Source organism: Bombina bombina, chromosome 8 (genome assembly GCF_027579735.1).
Source record: "Bombina bombina isolate aBomBom1 chromosome 8, aBomBom1.pri, whole genome shotgun sequence".
Lineage (NCBI taxonomy): Eukaryota > Metazoa > Chordata > Amphibia > Anura > Bombinatoridae > Bombina > Bombina bombina.
In genome coordinates, this window is record NC_069506.1 from 197,974,735 (window position 1) to 197,995,447 (window position 20,713).

A 20,713-nucleotide genomic window follows, 5' to 3' on the forward strand; every position below is an offset into this window, starting at 1 on the left:
TAACTTAGGTTATGATTTATTTTACAGGTAAATTTTTAATTATTTTAACTATTTTAGCTATTAAATAGTTCTTAACTATTTAATAGCTATTGTACCTGGTTAAAATAAATACAAAGTTACCTGTAAAATAAATATTAATCCTAAAATAGCTATAATATAATTATAATTTATATTGTAGCTATATTAGGATTTATTTTACAGGTAAGTATTTATCTTTAAATAGGAATAATTTATTTAATAAGAGTTAATTAATTTCGTTAGATGTAAATTATATTTAACTTAGGGGGGTGTTAGTGTTAGACTTAGCTTTAGGGGTTAATAGATTTATTAGAATAGCGGTGAGCTCCGGTCGTCAGATTAGGGGTTAATAATTGAAGTTAGGTGTCGGCGATGTTAGGGAGGGCAGATTAGGGTTAATACTATTTATTATAGGGTTAGTGAGGCGGATTAGGGGTTAATAACTTTATTATAGTAGCGCTCAGGTCCGGTCGGCAGATTAGGGGTTAATAAGTGTAGGCAGGTGGAGGCGACGTTGTGGGGGGCAGATTAGGGGTTAATAAATATAATATAGGGGTCGGCGATGTTAGGGCAGCAGATTAGGGGTACATAGGGATAATGTAAGTAGCGGCGGTTTACGGAGCGGCAGATTAGGGGTTAATAATAATATGCAGGGTCAGCGATAGCGGGGGCGGCAGATTAGGGTTTAATAAGTGTAAGGTTAGGGGTGTTTAGACTCGGGGTACATGTTAGAGTGTTAGGTGCAGACGTAGGAAGGGTTACCGCATAGCAAAACAATGGGGCTGCGTTAGGAGCTGAACGCAGCTTTTTTGCAGGTTTTTTTTTCAGCTCAAACAGCCCCATTGTTTCCTATGGGAGAATCGTGCACAAGCACGTTTTTGAGGCTGGCCGCTTGCGTAAGCAACTCTGGTAGCGAGAGTTGAACTGCGTTTAAATATGCTCTACGCTCCTTTTTTGGAGCCTAACGCAGCCTTTATGTGGACTCTCAATACCAGAGTTATTTTTATGGTGCGGCCAGAAAAAAAGCCGGCGTTAGTTTTTTCGGGTCGTTACCGACAAAACTCCAAATCTAGCGGTCCGGATTTAGACAGTCATTTTAAGCAACTTTACAATTGACTTCTATTATTTAGTTTGCTTTGTTCTTTTGATATCATTTGTTGAAAAACATACCTAGGTAGGTTCAGGACAGCAATGCTGTTGATTGGTGGTTGCACCTAATGTGCTCAGCTAGCTTCCAGTAGTGCACTGCTACTCATTCAACAAAGGAAACAATGAAGAAAATTTGATAATAGAAGTTAATTGGAAAGTTGTTTAAGATGGTATGCTCTATTTGAATCATGAAAGAAAAATTGGGGTTTCATGTCCCTTTAAGAGGCATTTCTTAGAATTCTTAGAAGCTGGACACAAAGACAGCACTACAATCTCCTGATTAATTGTGTATGCAGATTCCATCCTTGAAAGTAATTGAGAGCAACCTTATTCTGATGAATTAGCTAAGGAGGCTTACTAGAAAGAGCTGAAAGTTCAGACACATGGCAAGCCACACAAATGCTTAGCAGAAAGAGAACCTTCCATGTCAAGAGCTGAAGATCAAGACTATGCATAGGTTCAAAATGAGGGGTCTGAAGCACCCCCAGGATCAAATAGGCTCTGATGTGAAATCACAGGTCAAATAACAAGTTTGATATGAATCAGAGCCTGTATAAAAGTTTGTATATTTGGAATTTAGCATGACCCTTTAGAGAACTAGCAGATAAACCTTTCTCCAAACTATCCAGTAGAAACGCCAGAAATCAAAAGGACTTGCACAAAAAAATCTTAGCCACACCCCATGCCATATATGTTCTCCAGACCTTATATCATTTGCCAGGCCATAAAAACTAGCTTTCACAAATCCTGATGGAAGAAAGTACCTTGAGACACAATGTCTCTCCTGAGATGAACCCCATGGAGAGCAGGAGGACATCTGAACTAGGTCTACATATTAAATTCTGCAAAGCCAATCAATCACGGAGCAATCAGACTCACTGACTCACATTGCTAATTGATTCTTTCATTCACTCTGGTAGCAGACGAGGCACTACAACCATAAGTTCAGAGAGTGAAAGGGTATTGTTGGGAGATGGGGTGAAGTAAAGCTGTGCAATGTAGGAGTGTTTTGCCTCCTCTTCGTGGACAAGAAATGTATCTACGGTGGAATATTGACGACAGTGGCAACATTATGTTGGTCTGCAAATGTTATTCATGGTATTTAACAGCACTGATACTAGGTGTGCACAATGATGTATTGTTAAACTTTTTTCCTATGAAATGTATCTAGCATGTGATGAATTGAGGACTCTCACCGCAATAAATAAAAGATAAATGAGCGGTAGATGTTCCCATTACAAATGCCCCTTCTCTTCCTAGTTTGTCAGGTATAGCCAAACAAGAACCTCTCTGGAGAGAAAAAAGAAGAAAGTGGCTCAACACTGAAAGACATAGGCACAATAAAAAAGTGCTAAGTTCTACTCCATGTGTGAAGTAGATTATTTATCAGTTAAGTTCAAAACCAAATGTAAGTACTGGTACTGTTAAGTACTGGTTCGTCAGTACCAAAGATTTATCATATGATGTCAATGATGGCTAAAAATAAAAAAAAAAACCTCTTCTAATTGGAAGAAGGCAAAAGATATTTTTTACCAAATACTACTTGCACTAAAAACAACACACATTAAACAAATAGCTATAGTAAAATATGCCTCAATGATTATGTGGCTGCTTATTCGCAATCATAAAGCAAATCTAAATTAGCAAAAAAAAACATTAAAACGCTTTCTGATTCTGTCAAGCACCAGAATTGGAAACAAAAAACTGAATAACTTGGTAGCTTCTAACAAGATAATTTAGAAGAAAATATGAATAGAAGCTCTAAAAAACTGATAATCCTGTAAGAAAATCAGATATGAAGGAATTTAAAGGAGAATGCACACTACTATGACTAGGTGAAGGCAAAGGTACCAACAAAATAGGATAAAAACACAAAATTATATATCCTATAGTAAAATTAGATTTTTGAGCAAAGAATAGAATATTTCTATAACTTGAAAGAATGTTTTATCAAACTTAAAATATAGCACCAGTAGGAAAAAAAACAACATTGTTTGGGATAATATCCACAATTCTTTAAAATAGATGAGGAAAGCTATTTCATAATTGTCAAAAGTGGTATAAATGTTTAAAGTGACCTACTTACTACAGTTATATAGACTTAATAAAATGCAACCTACTTTGCTGAAGGAAAAAAATTATTTTGAAAACAAATATTCACTAATCAAGCACTCTAATAGACTTGACTTCCATTTACTCCACTGGACTAAAACAGCCCAAACAATTTCTCAGTCTAATCACTGGTAAGTTGCATCCATCTTTCTTTTATTATACCTATCAGCTGCTTTGGACACAGTTAACTACTCACCTAAACTCTAGAATTTTCTAATTATATAATACTCTCTTCCTTTACAAGCACCTCTCCCAAGCCCCCCTACAGCAGTTTTAAAGGTATAGTAAAAGTCTAAATTAAAATTTCATGATTCAGATAGGGCGTGTAATTTTAAAACTACTTTCCAATTTACTTTTATCAAGAAATTTTCTTTGTTCTCTTGGTATTCTTAGTTGAATGCTAAACCTAGGTAGACTCATATGCTAATTTCTAAGCCCTTGAAGACCACCTCTTATCTAAATGCATTTGACAGCTTTTCACAGCTAGAGGGCATTAGTTCACATATTCCATATAAATAACATTCACGCACGTGACGTTATTTAAGAGTCAGCACTAATTGCCTGAAATGCAATTCTGTCAAAAGATCTGAGATAAGGAAGCAGTCAGCAAAAGCTTAGATACAAGGTAATTGCAGAAGAAAAAACATAATTTATGTAAGAACTTACCTGATAAATTCATTTCTTTCATATTAGCAAGAGTCCATGAGCTAGTGACGTATGGGATATACATTCCTACCAGGAGGGGCAAAGTTTCCCAAACCTCAAAATGCCTATAAATACACCCTCACCACACCCACAAATCAGTTTAACGAATAGCCAAGAAGTGGGGTGATAAGAAAAAAGTGCGAAAGCATATAAAATAAGGAATTGGAATAATTGTGCTTTATACAGAAAAATCATAACCACCACAAAAAGGTGGGCCTCATGGACTCTTGCTAATATGAAAGAAATTAATTTATCAGGTAAGGTTCTTACATAAATTATGTTTTCTTTCATGTAATTAGCAAGAGTCCATGAGCTAGTGACGTATGGGATAATGACTACCCAAGATGTGGATCTTTCCACGCAAGAGTCACTAGAGAGGGAGGGATAAAATAAAGACAGCCAATTCCTGCTGAAAATAATCCACACCCAAAATAAAATTTAATTGAAAACATAAGCAGAAGATTCAAACTGAAACCGCAACCGCTGCCTGAAGTACTTTTCTACCAAAAACTGCTTCAGAAGAAGAAAACACATCAAAATGGTAGAATTTAGTAAAAGTATGCAAAGAGGACCAAGTTGCTGCTTTGCAAATCTGATCAACCGAAGCTTCATTCCTAAACGCCCAGGAAGTAGAAACTGACCTAGTAGAATGAGCTGTAATCCTTTGAGGCAGAGTTTTACCCCGACTCAACATAGGCATGATGAATTAAAGATTTCAACCAAGATGCAAAGAAATGGCAGAAGCTATCTGGCCTTTTCTAGAACCGGAAAAAGATAACAAATAGACTAGAAGTCTTTCGGAAAGATTTAGTAGCTTCAACATAATATTTCAAAGCTCTAACAACATCCAAAGAATGCAACGATTTCTCCTTAGAATTCTTAGGATTAGGACATAATGAAGGAACCACAATTTCTCTACTAATGTTGTTGGAATTCACAACCTTAGGTAAAAATTGAAAAGAAGTTCGCAACACCGCCTTATCCTGATGAAAAAATCAGAAAAGGAGACTCACAAGAAAGAGCAGATAATTCAGAGACACTTCTGGCAGAAGAGATCGCCAAAAGGAACAAAACTTTCCAAGAAAGTAATTTAATGTCCAATGAATGCATGGGTTCAAAAGGAGAGCTTGAAGAGCCCCCAGAACCAAATTCAAACTCCAAGGAGGAGAAATTGTACTTAATGACAGGTTTTATACGAACCAAAGCTTGTACAAAACAATGAATCTCAGGATATTAGCAATCTTTCTGTGAAAAAGAACAGAAAGAGCAGAGATTTGTCCTTTCAAGGAACTTTGCGGACAAACCCTTATCTAAACCATCCTGAAGAAACTGTAAAATTCTCGGTATTCTAAAAGTATGCCAAGAAAAATGATGAGAAGGACACCAAGAAATATAAGTCTTCCAGACTCTATAATATTATCTCTCTAGATACAGATTTACGAGCCTGTAACATAGTATTAATCACAGAGTCAGAGAAACCTCTTTGACCAAGAATCAAGCGTTCAATCTCCATACCTTTAAATTTAAAGATTTGAGATCCTGATGGAAAAAAGGACCTTGCGACAGAAGTCTGGTCTTAACGGAAGAGTCCACGGTTGGCAAGAGGCCATCCGGACAAGATCCGCATACCAAAACCTGTGAGGCCATGCCGGAGCTACCAGCAGAACAAACGAGCATTCCTTCAGAATCTTGGAGATTACTCTTGGAAGAAGAACTAGAGGCGGAAAGATATAGGCAGGATGATACTTCCAAGGAAGTGATAATGCATCCACTGCCTCCGCCTGAGGATCCCGGGATCTGGACCAGATACCTGGGAAGTTTCTTGTTTAGATGAGACGCCATCAGATCTATTTCTGGAAGTTCCCACATTTGAACAATCTGAAGAAATACCTCTGGGTGAAGAGACCATTCGCCCGGATGCAACGTTTGGCGACTGAGATAATCCGCTTCCCAATTGTCTATACCTGGGATATGAACCGCAGAGATTAGGACAGGAGCTGGATTCCGCCCAAACCAGAATTCGAGACACTTCTTTCATAGCCAGAGGACTGTGAGTCCCTCCTTGATGATTGATGTATGCCACAGTTGGTGACATTGTCTGTCTGAAAAACAAATGAACGATTCTCTCTTCAGAAGAGGCCAAGACTGAAGAGCTCTGAAAATTGCACTGAGTTCCAAAATATTGATCGGTAATCTCACCTCCTGAGATTCCCAAACTCCTTGTGCCGTCAGAGATCCCCACACAGCTCCCCAAACCTGTAAGACTTGCATCTGTTGAAATTACAGTCCAGGTCGGAATAAACAAAAGAAGCCCCCTGAATTAAACGATGGTGATCTGTCCACCACGTCAGAGAGTGTCGTACAATCGGTTTTAAAGATATTAATTGAGATATCTTTGTGTAATCCCTGCACCATTGATTCAGCATACAGAGCTGAAGAGGTCGCATGTGAAAACGAGCAAAGGGGATCGCGTCCGATGCAGCAGTCATTTCCATGCATAAGGCTACCGAAGGGAATGATTGTGACTGAAGGTTTCGACAAGCTGAAATCAATTTTAGACGTCTCTTGTCTGTCAAAGACAGAGTCATGGACACTGAATCTATCTGGAAACCCAGAAAGGTTACCCTTGTCTGAGGAATCAATGAACTTTTTAGTGAATTGATCCTCCAACCATGATCTTGAAAAACAACACAAGTCGATTCGTATGAGATTCTGCTAAATGTAAAGACTGAGCAAGTACCAAGATATCGTCCAAATAAGGAAATACCACAATACCCTGTTCTCTGATTACAGACAGAAGGGCACCGAGAACCTTTGTAAAAATTCTTGGAGCTGTAGCTAGGCCAAACGGCAGAGCCACAAACTGGTAATGCTTGTCCAGAAAGAGAATCTCAGGAACTGATAGTGATCTGGATGAATCGGAATATGCAGATATGCATCCTGTAAATCTATTGTGGACATATAATGCCCTTGCTGAACAAAAGGCAAGATAGTCCTTACAGTTACCATTTGACTGTTGGTATCCTTACATAACGATTCAATATTTTTAGATCCAGAACTGGTCTGAAGGAATTCTCCTTCTTTGGTACAATGAAGAGATTCGAATAAAACCCCAGCCCCTGTTCCAGAACTGGAACTGGCATAATTACTCCAGCCAACTCTAGATCTGAAACACATTTCAGAAATGCTTGAGCTTTCACTGGATTTACTTGGACACGGAAAGAAAAAATCTCTTTGCAGGAGTCTTATCTTGAAACCAATTCTGTACCCTTCTGAACGATGTTCTGAATCCAAAGATTGTGAACAGAATTGATCAAAATTTCTTTGAAAAAACGTAACTGCCCCCTACCCAGCTGAGCTGGAATGAGGGCCGCACCTTCATGTGGACTTAGAAGCTGGCTTTGCTTTTCTAGAAGACTTGGATTTATTCCTAGACTGGAGATGGTTTCCAAACTGAAACTGCTCCTGAGGAAGAAGGATCAGGCTTTTGTTCTTTGTTGAAACGAAAGGAACGAAAACGATTATTAGCCCTGTTTTTACCCTTAGATTTTTTATCCTGTGGTAAAAAAGTTCCTTTCCTCCAGTAACAGTTGAGATAATAGAATCCAACTGAGAACCAAATAATTGTTACCCTGGAAAGAAAGGGAAAGTAGAGTTGATTTAGAAGACATATCAGCATTCCAAGTTTTTAAGCCATAAAGCTCTTCTAGCTAAAATAGCTAGAGACATAAACCTGACATCAACTCTGATAATATCAAAAATGGCATCACAGATAAAATTATTTAGCATGTTGAAGAAGAATAATAATATTATGAGAATCATGATCTGTTACTTGTTGCGCTAAAGTTTCCAACCAAAAAGTTGAAGCTGCAGCAACATCAGCCAATGATATAGCAGGTCTAAGAAGATTACCTGAACACAGATAAGCTTTTCTTAGAAAGGATTCAATTTTCCTATCTAAAGGATCCTTAAACGAAGTACCATCTGCCGTAGGAATAGTAGTACGTTTAGCAAGGGTAGAAATAGCCCCATCAACTTAGGGATTTTGACCCAAAATTCTAATCTGTCAGATGGCACAGGATATAATTGCTTTAAAACGTTTAGAAGGAGTAAATGAATTACCCAAATTATTCCACTCTCTGGAAAATTACTTCAGAAATAGCACCAGGAACAGGAAAAACTTCTGGAATAACCACAGGAGATTTAAAGACCTTATCTAAACGTTTAGATTTAGTATCAAGAGGACCAGAATCCTCAATTTCTAAGCAATTAGTACTTCTTTAAGTAAAGAACGAATAATTCCATTTTAAATAAATATGAAGATTTATCAGCATCAACCTCTGAGACAGAATCCTCTGAACCAGAAGAGTCATTTAGAATCAGAATGATGATGTTCATTTTAAAAAATTCATCTGTATAAAGAGAAGTTTTAAAAGATTTTTTATGTTTACTAGATGGAGAATAACAGACATAAGCCTTCTTGATGGATTCAGAAACAAAATCTCTTATGTTATCAGGAACACTCTGAACATTAGATGTTGATGGAACGCAACAGGTAATGGTACTTTACTAAAGGAAATATTATCTGCCATTAACAAGTTTGTCATGACAATTAATACAAACAACAGCTGGAGGAACAGCTACAAAAGTTTACAGCAGATACACTTAGCTTTGGTAGTTCCAGCACCAGACATCGATTTTCCTGAAGATATCTTTCTGACTCAGATGCAACGTGAGACATCTTGCAATATGTAAGAGAAAAAACAACATATAAAGCAAAATTGATCAAATTCCTTAAATGACAGTTTCAGGAATGGAAAAAATGCCAAGGAACAAGCTTCTAGCAACCAGAAGCAATGAAAAATGAGACTTAAATAATGTGGAGACAAAAGCGACGCCCAAATTTTTTTAGCTCCAAATAAGACGCCACATTTATTTGGCGCCTAAATGCTTTTTGGCGCCAAAAATGGACGGACCCACATCCGGAACGCCGACATTTTTGGCGCAAAAGAACGTCAAAAAATGACGCAACTTCCGGCAACACGTATGACGCCGAAACAGAAAAGATTTTTTTTGCGCCAAAAAAGTCCGCGCCAAGAATGACGCAATAAAATGAAGCATTTTCAGCCCCCGCGTGCTAACAGCCCCACAGGGAAAAAAAGTCAAATTTTTAAGGTAAGAAAAATGATTGATTCAAATGCATTATCCCAAATATGAAACTGACTGTCTGAAAATAAGGAATGTTGAAAATCACTGAGCCAAGGCAGAATAAATGTTTGAATACATATATTTAGAACTTTATTAAAAAAGTGCCCAACCATAGCTTAGAGTGTCACAAGAAAATAAGATTTACTTACCCCAGGACACTCATCTACATGTTTGTAGAAAGCAAAACCAGTACTGAAACGAAAATCAGCAGAGGTAATGGCATATATATATAGAGCTATATCGTCGATCTGAAAAGGGAGGTAAGAGATGAATCTCTATGACCGATAACAGAGAACCTATGAAATAGACCCGTAGAAGGAGATCATTGAATTCAAACAGGCAACACTCTCCTCACATCCCCTCTGACATTCACCTGCACGCTGAGAGGAAAAACCGGGGCTCCCAACCTGCTGCGGTGAGCGCCTATCAACGTAGAATCTAGCACAAACTTACTTCACCACCTCCATAGGAGGCAAAGTTTGTAAAACTGATTTGTGGGTGTGTGGTGAGGGGTGTATTTATAGGCATTTTGAGGTTTGGGAAACTTTGCCCCCCTGGTAGAAATGTATATCCCATACGTCACTAGCCTCATGGACTCTTGCTAATTACATGAAAGAAAGTATATTTCTATAACAGTGTTGATTATGCAAAACTGGAGATTGTAAATAAAGGGATTATCTATCTTTTTAAACAATAGCATTTTTGGTGGTTTAATATCCCTTTAACATACTGCAGATATTCTATGAGACTTAATTCAAATCTCAGGCAATCCCAATCTATATCACCAATAATGCATCCAGAAAAACACTTATTAAGAAAAGCTAACAATGTTAAGCACATAGCCTAGCTCCAAAATAATAATCTTTATCTCATTCTCCACTTACTCAGACTACCATCAGCCAAACTTGAGACTACCATCAGCCAAACTTGAGACTACCATCAGCCAAACCTCAGACGACCATCAGCCAAACCTCAGACGACCATCAGCCAAACCTCAGACGACCATCAGCCCAAACCCTCAGGACAACCATCAGCCAAACCTCAGACAACCATCAGCCAAAACCTGAGACAACCATCAGCCAAACCTGAGACAACCATCAGCCAAACCTGAGACAACCCACTCAGCCAAACCTGACGACAACCATCAGCCAAACCTGAGACAACCATCAGCCAAACCTGAGACAACCATCAGCCAAACCTGAGACAACCATCAGCCAAACCTGAGACAACCATCAGCCAAACCTGAGACAACCATCAGCCAAACCTCAGACAACCATCAGCCAAACCTCAGACAACCATCAGCCAAACCTCAGACTACCATCAGCCAAACCTCAGACTACCATCAGCAAACCTCAGACTACCATCAACCAAACCTCAGACTACCATCAACCAAACCTCAGACTACCATCAACCAAACCTCAGACTACCATCAACCAAACATCAGACTACCATCAACCAAACATCAGACTACCATCAGCCAAACCTCACACTACCATCAGCCAAACCTCACACTACCATCAGCCAAACCTCACACTACCATCAGCAAAATCATCCATTCAGTCCTAACCACCTAAACAAGTTCCCAAAGAAATAAAGCGCAGGACACTTCCTGTAATAGATGCAGGGTGGATAAAAATATATTTTTTTTATAAAAGAAAAGATCTGGATATTTAAATTGAAATCAGATTTTTTTTTTTATTAAAAACATAATTTATGTAAGAACTTACATGATTAAATTCATTTCTTTCATATTAGCAAGAGTCCAGGAGCTAGTGACGTATGGGATATACATTCCTACCAGGAGGGGCAGCAAGTTTCCCAAACCTTAAAATGCCTATAAATACAACCCCTCACCACACCCACAAATCAGTTTAACGAATAGCCAAGAAGTGGGGTGATAAGAAAAAAGTGCGAAAGCATATAAAATAAGGAATTGGAATAAGAGTGCTTTATACAAAAAAATCATAACCACCACAAAAAGGGTGGGCCTCATGGACTCTTGCTAATATGAAAGAAATGAATTTATCAGTAAGTTCTTACATAAATTATGTTTTCTTTCATGTAATTAGCAAGAGTCCATGAGCTAGTGACGTATGGGATAATGACTAACCCAAGATGTGGATCTTTCCACGCAAGAGTCACTAGAGAGGGAGGGATAAAATAAAGACTAGCCCAATTCCTGCTGAAAATAATCCACACCCAAAATAAAGTTTAATAAAAACATAAGCAGAAGATTCAAACTGAAACCGCTGCCTGAAGTACTTTTCTACCAAAAACTGCTTCAGAAGAAGAAAAACACATCAAAAATGGTAGAATTTAGTAAAAGAATGCAAAGAGGACCAAGTTGCTGCTTTGCAAATCTGATCAACGAAGCTTCATTCCTAAACGCCCAGGAAGTAGAAACTGACCTAGTAGAATGAGCTGTAATCCTATGAGCAGAGTTTTACCTGACCTCGACATAGGCATGATGAATTAAAAGATTTCAACCAAGATGCCAAAGAAATGGCAGAAGCTTCTTAACCTTTTCTAGAACCGGAAAGATGACAAATAGACCTAGAAGTCTTTCGGAAAGACTTAGTAGCTTCAACATAATATTTCAAAGCTCTAACACACATCCAAAGAAAGCAAGATTTCTCCTTAGAATTCTTAGGATTAGGACATAATGAAGGAACCACAATTCTCTACTAATGTTGTTGGAATTCACAACCTTAGGTAAAAATTGAAAAGAAGTTCGCAACACCGCCTTATCCTGATGAAAAATCAGAAAAGGAGACTCACAAGAAAGAGCAGATAATTCAGAAACTCTTCTGGCAGAAGAGATCGCTAAAAGGAACAAAACTTTCCAAGAAAGTAATTTAATTGCCCAAAGAATGCATGGGTTCAAAAGGAGGAGCTTGAAGAGCCCCCAGAACCAAATTCAAACTCCAAGGAGGAGAAATTGACTTAACAGGTTTTATACGAACCAAAGCTTGTACAAAACAATGAATATCAGGAAGACTAGCAATCTTTCTGAGAAAAAGAACAGAAAGAGCAGAGATTTGTCCTTTCAAGGAACTTGCGGACAAACCCTTATCTAAACCATCCTGAAGAAACTGTAAAATTCTCGGTATTCTAAAAGAATGCCAAGAAAAATGATGAGAAAGACACCAAGAAATATAAGTCTTCCAGACTCTATAATATATCTCTCTAGATACAGATTTACGAGCCTGTAACATAATATTAATCACAGAGTCAGAGAAACCTCTTTTGACCAAGAATCAAGCGTTCAATCTCCATACCTTTAAATTTAAGGATTGAGATCCTGATGGAAAAAAGGACCTTGTGACAGAAGTCTGGTCTTAACGGAAGAGTCCACGGTTGGCAAGAGGCATCCGGACAAGATCCGCATACCAAAACCTGTGAGGCCATGCCAGGGCTAACCAGCAGAACAAACGAGCATTCCTTCAGATCTCTGGAGATTACTCTTGGAAGAAGAACTAGAGGCGGAAAGATATAGGCAGGATGATACTTCCAGGAAGTGATAATGTATCCACTGCCTCCGCCTGAGGATCCCGGGATCTGGACAGATACCTGGGAAGTTTCTTGCTTAGAGGAGACGCCATCGATCTATTTCTGGAAGTTCCCCAAATTTGACCAATCTGAAGAAATACCTCTGGGGTGAAGAGACCATATCGCCCCGGATGTAACGTTTGGCGGCTGAGATAATCCGCTTCCCAATTGTCTATGCCTGGGATATGAACCGCAGAATGAGAAATTAGACAGGAGCTGGGATTCCGCCTAAACCAGAATTCGAGACACCTTCTTTCATAGCCAGAGGACTGTGAGTCCCTCCTTGATGATTGATGTATGCCACAGTTGTGACATTGTCTGTCTGAAACAAAAATGAACGATTCTCTCTTAAGAAAAGGCCAAGACTGAAGAGTTCTGAAAATTGCACGGAGTTCCAAAATATTGATCGGTATCTCACCTCCCTGAGATTCCCAAAACTCCTTGTGCCGTCAGAGATCCCCCATTACAGCTCCCCAACCCTGTAAGACTTGCATCTGTTGAAAATACAGTCCAGGTCGGAAGAAAAAAGAAGCCCCCTGAATTAAACGATGGTGATCTGTCCACCACGTCAGAGAGTGTCGTACAATCGGTTTTAAAGATATTGATTGAGATATCTTTGTGTAATCCAGCACTATTGGTTCAGCATACAGAGCTGGAAGGTCGCATGTGAAAATGAGCAAAGGAGATCGCGTCCGATGCAGCAGACATAAGACCTAAAATTTCCATGCATAAGGCAACCAAAAGGAATGATTGTGACTGAAGGTTTTGACAAGCTGATATCAATGTTAGACGTCTCTTGTCCGAAAAAGACAGAGTCATGGACAACGAATCTATATGGAAACCTAAAGCGGTTACCCTTGTCCTGTGGAATCAATGAACTTTTTGTAAATTGATCCTTCACCCATGATCTTGAAGAAACAACACAAGTCGATTCGTATGAGATTCTGCTAAATGTGAAGACTGAGCAAGTACCAAGATATCGTCCAAATAAGGAAATACCAATACCCTGTTCTCTGAATACAGACAGAAGGGCACCGAGAACCTTTGTAAAAATTCTTGGAGCTGTTGCTAGGCCATACGGTAGAGCCACAAACTGGTAATGCATGTTAGAAAGAGAATCTCAGAAATGATAGTGATCTGGATGAAGCAGAATATGCAGATATGCATCCTGTAAATCTAATGCAGACATATAATGCCCTTGCTGAACAAAAGGCAGGATAGTCCTTACAGTTACCATCTTGAATGTTGGTATCCTTACATAATGATTCAATATTGACAGATCCGGAACTGGTCTGAAGGATTTGACCGTCTTTGGTACAATAAAGAGATTAAATAAAACCCCAGCCCCATGTTCCAGAACTGGAACTGGCATAATTACTCCAGCCAACTCTAGATCTGAAACACATTTCAGAAATGCATGAGCCTTTGCTGGGTTTACTGGGACACTGGAAAGAAAAAAATCTCTTGCAGAAGGCCTTAACTTGAAGCCAATTCTGTACCCTTCTGAAACAATGTTCCGAAAAACAGAGATTGTGAACGGAATTGATCCAAATTTCTTTGAAAAAAACATAATCTGCCCCGTACCAGCTGAGCTAGAATGAGGGCCGCACCTTCATGTGGACCTAGGAGCTGGCTTGGGTTTCTATAAGGCTTGGATATATTCCAAACTGGAGAAGGTTACCAAACTGATACTGCTCCTGAGGATGAAGGATCAGGCTTTTGTTCCTTGTTGTGATGAAAGGAACGAAAACGATTATTAGACCTAAATTCACCTTTAGATTTTTTATCCTGTGGTAAAAAAGTTCCCTTCTCTCCAGTAACAGTTGAGATAAAAGAATCCAACTGATAATCGAATAATTTATTACCCTGGAAAGAAAGGGATAGCAAAGTTGACTTAGAAGACATATCAGCATTCCAAGTTTTAAGCCATAAAGCTCTTCTAGCTAAAATAGCTAGAGACATATACCTGACATCAACTCTAATGATATCAAAAGATGGCATCACAAATAAAATAATTAGCATGTTAAAGAAATGCAAATGATAATTATGATCTGTTATTTGTTGCGCTAAAGCTTCTAACCAAAAAAGTTGAAGCTGCAGTAACATCCGCTAAGGATATAGCAGGTCTAAGACGATTACCTGAACACAAGTAAGCTTTTCTTAGAAAGGATTCAATTTTCCTATCTAAAGGATCTTTAGCAGGAGTAGAGACAGCCCCATTAATCTTAGGGATTTTGTCCCAAAACTCTAATCTGTCAGATGGCACAGGATATAATTGCTTAAAAACGTTTTTAGAAGGAGTAAATGAATTACCCAAAATATTCCACTCCCTGGAAATTACTTCAGAAATAGCACCAGGGACAGGAAACACTTCTGGAATAACTACAGGAGATTTAGAAACCTTATTTAAACGTTTTAGATTTAGTATCAAGAGGACCAGAATCCTCAATTTCTAATGCAATTAATACTTCTTTAAGTAAAGAACAAATAATTCCATCTTGAACAAATACGAAGATTTATCAGCATCAACCTCTGAGACAGAAACCTCTGAACCAGAAGAACCATTATCAGTATCAGAATGATGATGTTCATTTTAAAAATTCATCTGAAAAAAGAGAAGTTTTAAAAGACTTTTATGTATACTAGAAGGAAAAATAACAGACATAGCCTTCTTAATGGATTTAGAAACAAAATCTCTTATGTTATCAGGAACACTCTGAGTATTAGATGTTGACGAAACAGCAACAGGTAATGTAATAGTACTAAAGGAAATTTTATCTGCATTAACAAGTTTGTCATGACATTCAATACAAACAACAGCTGGAGGAACAGATACCAAAAGTTTATATCAGATACACTTAGCTTTGGTAGCTCCAGCACCGGGCAGCGATTTTCCTGAAGTATCTTCTGACTCAGTTGCAACGTGGAACATCTTGCAATATGTAATAGAAAAAAACAACATATAAAGCAAAATAGATCAAATTCCTTAAATGACAGTTTCAGGAATGGGAAAAAATGCCAGTGAACAAGCTTCTAGCAACCAGAAGCAAATAAATAAAGAGACTTAAATAATGTGGAGACAACAATGACGCCCATATTTTTTTAGCGCCAAAAAATGACGCCCACATTATTTGGCGCCTAAATGCTTTTGGCGCCAAAAATGACGCCACATCCGGAACGCCGACACTTTTGGCGCAAAAGAACGTCAAAAAATGACGCAACTTCCGGCGACACGTATGACGCCGGAAACAGAAAAAAATTTTGCGCCAAAAAAGTCAGCGCCAAGAATGACGCAATAAAATGAAGCATTTTCAGCCCCCGCGAGCCTAACAGCCCACAGGAAAAGTCAAATTTTTTAAGGTAAGAAAAAATGATTGATTCAAATGCATTATCCCAAATATGAAACTGACTGTCTGAAAATAAGGAATGTTGAACATCCTGAGTCAAGGCAAATAAATGTTTGAATACATAAATTTAGAACTTTATAAAAAAGTGCCCAACCATAGCTTAGAGTGTCACAAAAAATAAGACTTACTTACCCCAGGACACTCATCTACATATAGCAGATAGCCAAACCAGTACTGAAACGAGAATCAGCAGAGGTAATGGTATATATATATATAAGAGTATATCGTCGATCTGAAAAGGGAGGTAAGAGATGAATCTCTACGACCGATAACAGAGAACCTATGAAATAGACCCCGTAGAAGGAGATCATTGCATTCAAATAGGCAATACTCTCCTCACATCCCTCTGACATTCACTGCACGCTGAGAGGAAAACCGGGCTCCAACCTGCTGCGGAGCGCATATCAACGTAGAATCTAGCACAAACTTACTTCACCGCCTCCATAGGAGGCAAAGTTTGTAAAAACTGATTTGTGGGTGTGGTGAGGGGTGTATTTATAGGCATTTTAAGGTTTGGGAAACTTTGCCCCTCCTGGTAAGAATGTATATCCCATACGTCACTAGCTCATGGACTCTTGCTAATTACATGAAAGAAATTAGATTTTTTTTGGTTTAAGTGTTTTTTGAGGAAAAATATATTTAAAGCTTCTATTTTAAATAAGGATTTAATTATGTAGTATGAGGCTGTATAATCACGGCTGCAATGTTTAATTTTTTGGTAAATTAATTATATTAATCCATTCACAATCTCATGCTCTCCCAGATGTTTCTGTAAGATTTGTATTCTGTCTAGAAGTTATCACATAATCTTGGATTTGTAATTCTCAAACCTGTGAATTTGTGTCTGTAGAAAAACATGCCTCTTCTTCACAGCAAAACTTTTATAAAAGTTGAGAAATAGAACTTAAAGGGAGACTGAACCCAATATTTTTTCTTTTGTGATTCAGATAGAGCATGCAATTTTAGGCAACTTTCTAATTTACTACTATTATCAAATTTTCTTCATTCTCTTGGTATCTTTATTTGAAAAGCAAGAATGTAAGTTTAGATGCCGGCCCATTTTAGGTGAACAATCTGGGTTGTTCTTGCTGATTGGTGGATAAATGCACCCACCAATAAACAAGTGCTGTCCAGTGGTCTGAACCAAAAATTGGCTGGCTCCTTAGCTTAAATGCCTTCTTTTTCAAATAAAGATACCAAGAGAATGAAGAAACATCAATAATAGGAGTAAATTAGAAAGTTGCTTAAAATATCTGTATCTGAATCATGAAAGAAAAAATTTGGGTTCAATGTCCCTTTAAAGGGCAAAACCCCAACATTTTTCTTTCATGATTAAGATAGAGAATACAATTTTAAACTGCTTTTTTATTTACTTCTAAGAAGTAAGAAGCAGAAATGCTATACTGTGAGCTAGCCATACAAATCTGGTGAGCCAATGACAAGAGGCATATATGTGCAGCCACCAATCAGCAGCTAGCTCCCAGTAGTGCATTGCTGCTTCTGAGCCTACCAAGGTATGCTTTCAACAGAGGATACCAAGAGAATAAAGCAAATTAGATAAAAGAAGTACATTGGAAAGTTGTTTAAAACATCATGTTCTATCTGAATTGTTAAAGTTTAATTTTGACTTTACTGTCCCTTTAATCCCATTGTTCCCCTGCAAAGAAGCTCAATGAATAGAAATTTGTTTGTAGTGGGATAGATCTGCACAAGGACCTAAGTGTGAGGAGGGAGGGAGTAAGCAGTAAACATTATTGTGAGACTTATTAACTTAGGTTATTGTTTAAGTTAAATAAAACTACATTGTTGTTATTATTACGATAATGATTATTGATATAACTTATTTGAAACGTCGTTATTCTAAAAAGTAAAACTTTATGTTACTGACAAATGAATTAAAACTATTTGATTTAAATCAAATCCACCATGATCAGGCTACGTAAGGTTTGGTTTTACTGTCAGAAAACATTTATTGCTCTCTTATACAGCAAAACATTACCATGAAGGACAATAACAAACTCCTTCTCTATCAGTATGTCAATATGAATTCATTGCACCCTTATAAAGCAGAATATTATTATCATGAAGGTTTTAATCACTACAGTTCTCACTGTCAAGCAAGGGTTACATGGCACACGAAAATGAATTACTTTATTTTCAAAGTAACATTTTATATTTGACTTATTTTTCTAAACCATATTAACTATTGAGATACACCAGGTTTCTTATAGGAAGGTGTTTTAGCAAGGGCATTCATAACATTTTGCATATCAGTCAGAACACATCTCTGACAAATAATATCAGCAGCATACAACTTACTGTTCCTTCCATCAGTTCGCTCTGAACAAAAGTAACGCGAGATGGCTAGAGTATAGAAGGATCGCAAGACAAGTCGCCTCTGTTCCAAAATTTGTTTGATCTCTAGTAAAAATGATAGAAATGTTTATTTTAATAATTAGACACAAGCTTCATTAAAGTTTTTAAAAAAGGTTAATTAAACATGCAACAAAATTGAAATCCCAGTACTACTATCTTGTTAGTAAAGTATTCCTAACATTTTTGGTTAATTCATTTAATAAAAATAAGATACTTGCAATCTAGAAAATAAACTTTAGGCAACTGCATAGGGATATGGCAGCTTTACTGGCTTAATTTGATTTATAAATTTGCTTTGTGATGTCAAGGTAACTAGGCCATATGTTTTGGTAATCCTTGCCTTACTGACAATAGTTTCGGCAAACAAAGCCCTTAAAAACACAGAAGGGGGTAACAGCTGAGAGCAAGTTTCCTTGTCTTCAGACTTTTATTTTTCATACAAAAGACAGAAAAAATGGGAGCAGAGTCTCTTTTTCTATATCTTCAGTCCAATTATTTGTAGCCTTGAAAAGAGGAAGAACAGAAGACACAAAGGATGCTGACAGTAAAGTCAACGACATGTATCTGACAGTGGAGCACCAATTACATTACCATACTCTGGAATGTGGACAAATAGGACTCTTTCTACTTGTTTCTGTATGTATTACAAGAAAAAAAAGCTTTCAACTGCTAAGGTTTGATGACTATTATGCAGGATGAAGTGTGATTCTGAATTCTAGGTTTCATGTCATAGCCTCTTTAAAAGGAGCAAAGATACATAACTACTGGTGCCTTAAAATGTTTAAGTTCTAAGAAAATGGTGTGGCGTAGCATTTTTTTATCAAAGTAATAATGTTTTGAAAATTTAGTGAGTTACTATACCATTTACTTTCAGACAAAACTGCATATTATATTAGTTGCAGTAGCCCTAACGGTTTACTATACTGACCTACACTTCTTATCAGGACAGTAAACATTTTATTAATAAATTCTATTTTTCATTAAAATTAAATACATGACACCTAAAAAAACAGAATTTATGCTTACCTGATAAATTACTTTCTCTTGCGGAGTATCCAGCCCACGGGTTCATCCTTTACTTGTGGGATATTCTCATTCCCTACAGGAAGTAGCAAAGAGAGCACACAGCAAAGCTGTCCAATATAGCTCCCCCTCTAGCTCACCCCCCAGTCATTCGACCAAAGGTTAGGAAGAAAAAGGAGAAACCATAGGGTGCCAGTGGTGACTGTAGTTTAAACAAAACATTTTTTACCTGACTTTAAATGCCAGGGCGGGCCCGTGGACTGGATACACTGCAAGAGAAAGTAATTTATCAGGTAAGCATAACTTCTGTTTTCTCTTGCAAGGTGTATCCAGTCCCACGGATTCATCCTTTACTTGTGGGATACCAATACCAAAGCTTTAGGACACGGATGAAGGGAGGGAACAAGGCAGGTACCTTAAACGGGAAGGCCACCACTGCTTGCAAAACCTTTCTCCCCAAAAAAGCCTCCGAAGAAGCAAAAGTATTGAATTTGTAAAATTTGGCAAAAGTATGCAGTGAAGACCAAGTCGCTGCCTTACAAATCTGTTCAACAGGAGCCTCGTTTTTGAAAGCCCATGTGGAAGCCACTGCTCTAGTAGAATGAGCAGTAATTCTTTCAGGAGGCTGCTGGCCAGCAGTCTCATAGGCCAAACGTATGATGCTTTTCAACGAAAAGGAAAGAGAGGTAGCAGTCTCTTTCTGACCTCTCCTCTTACCAGAATAGATAACAAACAAGGAAGATGTTTGTCTGAAATTCTTAGTTGCTTGTAAATAGAACTTTAAAGCACGAACTACATCAAGATTGTGTAATAGACGTTCCTTCTTCGAAGATGGATTAGGACACAGAGAAGGAACAACTATTTCCTGGTTAATATTCTTGTTAGAAACAACTTTAGGAAGAAAACCAGGCATTGGTACGCAAAACTACCTTATCTGCGTGAACACCAGGTAAGGTGAATCACACTGTAAGGCAGATAATTCTGAAACTCTTTGAGCAGAAGAGATAGCTATCAAAAACAAAACTTTCCAAGATAACAACTTAATGTCTATGGAATCTAAAGGTTCAAACGGAACCCCTTGAAAAACTGAAATAACTAGATTCAAACTCCATGGCGGAGCCACAGGTTTTATAGACAGGCTTGATCCTGACCAAAGCCTGAGCAAA

General features: G+C 37.9%; 1 protein-coding gene across 1 annotated transcript in view; it reads right to left on the reverse strand.

Annotated features, from left to right (window-relative positions):
* The window catches only part of FUZ (fuzzy planar cell polarity protein), a 368,361-nt gene that overhangs the window by 4,602 nt on the left and 343,046 nt on the right, over positions 1-20,713 (reverse strand). The window contains exon 10 of the mRNA XM_053690829.1: positions 18,468-18,569. Within this exon, the coding sequence (XP_053546804.1) occupies positions 18,468-18,569 (102 nt within the window). The remainder of the gene's footprint in view (positions 1-18,467; positions 18,570-20,713) is intronic.